Raw genomic sequence first — 5,807 nt, 5'->3', positions numbered from 1 at the left:
AACCGTCGATACGACGTATGAAGACTGTCAAAGTGATTAATTCTACCTTTATATACGTATTTCGTTCTTCTCTTGCTTTGTCAAACATGTTCTATTCATTGCATATAGATTTATGTATGTGTATTATCTTGTGGTTCTATCTTGTCAATCTTAGGAACTGATTTACGTAAGATTTGAGAAATTGCATATTATTATTGTCTTCGGAAGTCGAAATGTTGGTGTGAGAACGAGATGCCTACGTGCGCTCTGATTAAAAATTGCGTGGGAGCGTAAGTTTTGGCAACAACGTTCCAACTTCCATTTACGTATGTATCAATGTATAGATTTACATATAAAAACTATTAAGTTTTTGCTTTTATCTAAGATTGACAAGGTGACTTTATCATATATTATTTTGTATACCTTGTTGTAAAGAACATCCGTGTATGTACGTGGAGGTATTCTAAAACTCTTGTTGATCGTTGCATCTAGCGACACTTGGCAGCCCTCCGGGCCTAGCAGAGAAATGTATATATATCGGTGTTTGCAACGGAAAATTTGGTCTCTGCTTATACAGAGTCCCTTGCTACTAATCTGATACTTTGTCTAGCCTTATGCTAGTTCCTTTTTCCACTTTGCTGGACTCAGACTTTTAGTCGTAGTTTTATCTCGACTTTTTACATTTACGTAAGCCTTTTGTAGGACTTAGTATTCTTTTGATAGTCGATATATTTCTCGAGTTTGTGTATTTACGAGTGTCTTTGTAGGACTCTGTATTCTTTTGATAGTCGATATATTTCTCGACTTTATGTATTTACGAGAGTCTTTGTAGGACTCTGTATTCTTTTGATAGTCGATATATTTCTCGACTTTGTATATTTACGAGTGTCTTTGTAGGACTCTGTATTCTTTTGATAGTCGATATATTTCTCGACTTTGTGTATTTACGAGTGTCTTTGTAGGACTCTATTCTTTGCAAGTCGTTGTTATTTCCCGACTTTGGATATTTACGTATGTCTTTGTAAAGACTATTCTTTTGAATGTCGATATTTGATCGACTATTTACATTTACATGTCCTGGCAAATTTGGCCATTTATGTTCTAAAGGGACCCATTGTCTGGTACTTATCTATCTTTTGAATGTTTATGTGAACATTACTGTGTAACGGATCTTGTAATTTTTGCTCGCTTGGCGACCTCTATTCTTCGATCTTGTTTGTTTTTGTTTCATTTGAAGGAAATAATTATTTTTTGATCAGAACTCTAGTTTTTTAACCTGGCCCTTCCCCTAGGCGTCACAATATGTATATGTATATTTATATGTACATGTATATATATATGTATAAGTATATGTATATATATGTATATATATGAATGCATCATCAACTCCAGGCTGGAATTCGCTGCAGCGCCGGTGTGGCCTCCACTTAAGGTAAAGAACTGTAATAAGATTGGCTACAAAAAGGAGTGACCAGATTGGTTTCTGGCCTTGCAGATAAAGCATACGAAGAAGGATAGAAAGCATTGGACAGAACAACACTGGGAAAACCCGCTGCCCTACCGCGGTTGGTAATGATCATCGCTGAAGGAGGTTAAAATGAATAGATGTAATTGACAGAGCTTGTCTCGGAGGAGAGACCGCCGCAAGGTCAAAATATATGTATATATATATGATACCAAGTACAGCTCTCCATACAAATGCGTTAACCTTCGAATCAGCTTAGAAGCTAATATTGCCTATTCTAAATTTAAACTCAATTCCACTGCTATGTATCATAGTTGGAGAATAAAATACCAGATTTCTCGAGTATAGCTCCTTATAATGTACTAGGTATACGATTTTAGGTACACACACGCGCACATGTCAAATAGAATAACATTTTTTTTTGGATTGTTTACAAAGTAGAAATATGTTTGGGAAATAATCTTCAATTTTTTCATAGTTCTACTACATATATATCTACAAGTTTTTACTTTATCAACCAATGTGTTTGTTTCTCTAGAGTTCTTTCTCTTTCGTTTCTTTGTACGTCATGGTGGTGGTAGTCGTGGTGGTGTCTGTGGTGGTGACGGTTGTGGTGTTTGTGCTGTTGGTGATTGTGGTGTTGGTGCTTGTGGTGGTGATGGTGCATTTAGCGGTGGCAGTATGTGTAGCGGTGGTATGGGTGAAGGTGGTAGTGGTGGTGATGACGATGGTAGTGGTGGTGGTGGGGGGGGGGGGGCAAACAGAGATCTGAGGACCCCAAACCAAACGCTTAGCTACATCGAGGCTCATCACCTTTGCCCTTTGTACCGGGAGCTTTGGGATTCAAATACGAACCCACGTATGGGGAGAAAGATGAAAAACAACACGTTACTCGGCATACACACATACACACACACACACACACGCACACACACACACACACACACACACACACACACACACACACACACACACACACACACAATCCGATCAGAAATAGACAGACAGACAGACAGACGTGCTGAGAGAGAGTGAAAAAACAATGACTTACTTTTAGACAGAAAATGGAGCTGGGTGCAAGGGTCATGAATGCATCAGGAGGAGATTTGAATGAATTCTTGAAAATACTTCGGAGGAGATCGAGAGGGATCCCGAAGTATCTCAAAAAAAAGAAAAAAATATATTGGCGCAAGGTATGTGTCTGCGTGTGATTCACCTTGGTCTTTGGATCACGTGTTGGACTCGTGATCAACAGCTATTTCCCTCCCGTGTGTGTGTGTGGGGGGGGGGGCGTGTGTGTGTGTGTGTGTGTGTGTGTGTGTGTGTGTGTGTGTGTGTGTGTGTGTGTGTGTGTGTGTGTGTGTGTGTGTGTGTGTGTGTGTGTGTGTGTGTGTGTGTGTGTGTGTGTGTGTGTGTGTGTGTGTGTGTGTGTGTGTGTGTGTGTGTGTGTGTGTGTGTGTGTGTGTGTGTGTGTGTGTGTGTGTGTGTGTGTGTGTGTGTGTGTGTGTGTGTGTCTATGTCCACTACTCCTGTAGTCTCTAGAAACCTGCTTGCGTATTCTCGTCCATAGTACCTTTATAATTACGTCTTCAACCCCAGTTCTTGAAAAAAACTCTACCAAGATGACTTTCATTTTATGCATTTCTGGAGCTTTCTCCATGGGATTTTATTCAGCTATGGGGTAACCCTCTTCCCAGTAAAAGGCTAATTTGTGTCCAGTTGTCCTTGACGTGTTAGTCCACTCAAATCTTATGCGCCATGATTTCCGATTATTGATATAGGGGAAGGTGGGGTAAGACGGACCCCTGGGGTGAGATGGACCCCCCCCCCTCTAATTTGAATTAGAAAGGGCATGATTAAGATTGTTGCCGCTAGATGTCCTCAACATCAACTGTAACTCACGCGGGTGCAACCGGAAGCCAGGTTCAGTACCGCATTTGCGCTCGATGTGGAGGTTTGTGTTTTTGGACAGTGCTGATGTTATTTGGAGAAGGTAAGATAATTTTTTTTTTTTTTTTGCATTGATATACTGGCTGTAATGATTTAGTAATCATGCTGCATATAGCCAATCGTGTGTGCATTATAGGTATGTGCCATAAAATGATATATCAAACATAGATGTTTTATCAAAAAATGCATAATGCGAATATTTAGGTATGGGGTGAGATGGACCCCTCGGGGTCCATCTCACCCCATACTCTAAATATTTTACAAACACTTAGCATTTTTTTTCTTGTAGATGCCCCGGAAATACGTGAGGATAAGTAATAGAGGGGGATGGAATACAGAAGCAATGCAGAATGCAATATCTGCAGTTAAAGAAAAAAAGATGGGTGTGAAAGCAGCCTCCAAGGAATTTTCTCATCTTTCCACGGGTTCGTATGAAGCAAGAACTAAAGGATGGTGCTCCACCAGGAACCGGATTTGCCTGTCATCCATCTGGGTGGATGCAGCTCCCTATTTTTACAGAATGGTTTCAGCACTTTCTTGCCCACACCAAGCCATCAGTGAATGATCCAGTATTGCTGATTATGGATGGACACATGACCCATATCAAGAATCTTGATGTTATCAATCTTGCCAGGGATGATTATGTCACGATTGTTGTTTTACCACCACATTGCAGTCACCGAATGCAGCCACTGGATGTTTCATTTATGAAACCACTGAATGCCTACTATGTGAGGGCTGTTGAAACATTCCTCAGAAACAATCCTGGCAGACTTGTGACAACCTACAAAATAAGTGCTTTGTTTGGTGAGGCCTATCTCCATGCTGCTGTTCCAAACACAGCCATTAATGGGTTTAAGAAAACCGGTATCTGCCCATTGAATAAGCATGTTTTCGGAGAAGCTGCATTTTTACCTGCACACCCAACAGACTCTCCATTAGATGCTGATCAGGAAGAGGAAGGTCTGAACGACCATGTCGCCCCTCCTATCATGGTCACTGAGGATGAACCTGAACTGGAAGTAGCTGACATATCTGAAAACCCATGTCCTGTTCCTGCTCCTGAAAAACCAAGTCTGTTCAGGCCAGGTAGTTCACCCAAGGAAATTGTTCCCTTGCCAAAGGTGACCATAACGACACGAAAGAAAAGACCTAGGACTCAAGGGGGACCCCTCAACATGACAGGATCCTCATACAAGAATGACAAGATCCCCATACAAGAATGAGCTCGAGACAGAAGTTCAGAAGAAAAAAGAAAAAGAGGTCAGTCTAGCAAAGAAGCAAAAAAGAAAAAAAAATAGAAGCCAAAAATAAAACAGCAATCATATCAAAGCAACTACAACGTGAAAAAAGGGAATATAAAACCAAAAACTCAACAAGCAAAAGCTGGACCATCCTGGCTTCATGAAAGCAGTAGCGAGAGTGAAGAGGGAGATGGAACTGTCTGCCTGTACTGCAGTGACAAGTTTGGAAATCCTAAAAGAGGTGAAGGGTGGGTTTGCTGTGCCAATTGTAAACGATGGGCACACGAGCAATGTGCAGGGATACTGGATGATGAGGATGATATTGAGTGTTTTATTTGTGATCTATGCAAGGAATGATCAGGCAATTTGGCATAATATAGCACTATAAAGTATCCCTGTAGATGTAAAATGGGCACAGAAGCAAATGTATGATGGTAAAGGATGCTGAAAGAAGGGTTTTCTTTGTCATTTATTCCAGGAAGGATCTCTTTTCTTATTTTTTGGTCGAGCATTATGACGAACCCTTAGGAAGTACCCGAAAAAAATGATGGGGTAAGACGGATCTCTGGGGTCCGTCTCACCCCGTCATTTTTTTTTTTTTTTTTTTCCGGAAACAATAAAAGTTAAATTTTTTATTTTAATCATAGTTTAAATTTTTCCCCTCAAATAACCGTGCCTAGGTTGCGTTTTGGAATCATAAGACCCCAAAGTACCACCACAACCCCTAAAACATTAAAAAAAATATCAAAATGTGGCTTCTAGACCCATTTCTTTCTTAAGGGGTCCGTCTTACCCCACCTTCCCATATATATATATATATATATATATATATATATATATATATATATATATATATATATATATATATATATATATATATATATATTTTTGTATGTATGTATATATATATATTTTTTTTTCTTTCTTTCTTTTTTTTTTTAGGAAAAGAAAATATCACCTATCCTAGGAGACCTACTGTATACAGAAATGTATAAAAAATGCTCAACAATTCTTTTTTTTTTCATTATTTCTTTATCATGGATCAGATGTTTTTGTCCGCGAGATACGACCCCCCCCCCCCCCCAACGTCTGTTAGTGGCCAGGGCGAAACATGAACGAAAGTTCATGAATCAGAAATGGTTGAGTCTCGACCTTGAGACCGCCCAAAG

General features: G+C 39.8%; 1 protein-coding gene across 1 annotated transcript; it reads left to right on the top strand.

Moving 5' to 3' along the window:
• The first annotated feature begins 3,227 nt into the window (after positions 1 to 3,227).
• On the top strand, positions 3,228 to 5,140 carry LOC143021876 (uncharacterized). Its single transcript, XM_076179667.1, has 2 exons — positions 3,228 to 3,437; positions 3,684 to 5,140. Exon 2 carries the CDS (start codon positions 3,826 to 3,828, stop codon positions 4,618 to 4,620), a length of 795 nt encoding a protein of 264 aa, XP_076035782.1. The 5' UTR covers positions 3,228 to 3,437; positions 3,684 to 3,825; the 3' UTR covers positions 4,621 to 5,140.
• The last annotated feature ends 667 nt before the right edge of the window (positions 5,141 to 5,807 follow it).

Source organism: Oratosquilla oratoria, chromosome 43 (assembly GCF_046742065.1).
Source record: "Oratosquilla oratoria isolate Oo_2021 chromosome 43, ASM4674206v1, whole genome shotgun sequence".
Lineage (NCBI taxonomy): Eukaryota > Metazoa > Arthropoda > Malacostraca > Stomatopoda > Squillidae > Oratosquilla > Oratosquilla oratoria.
The sequence above is the reverse complement of the archived record's forward strand: the minus strand, read 5'-3'. Positions and strand labels throughout refer to the sequence as shown.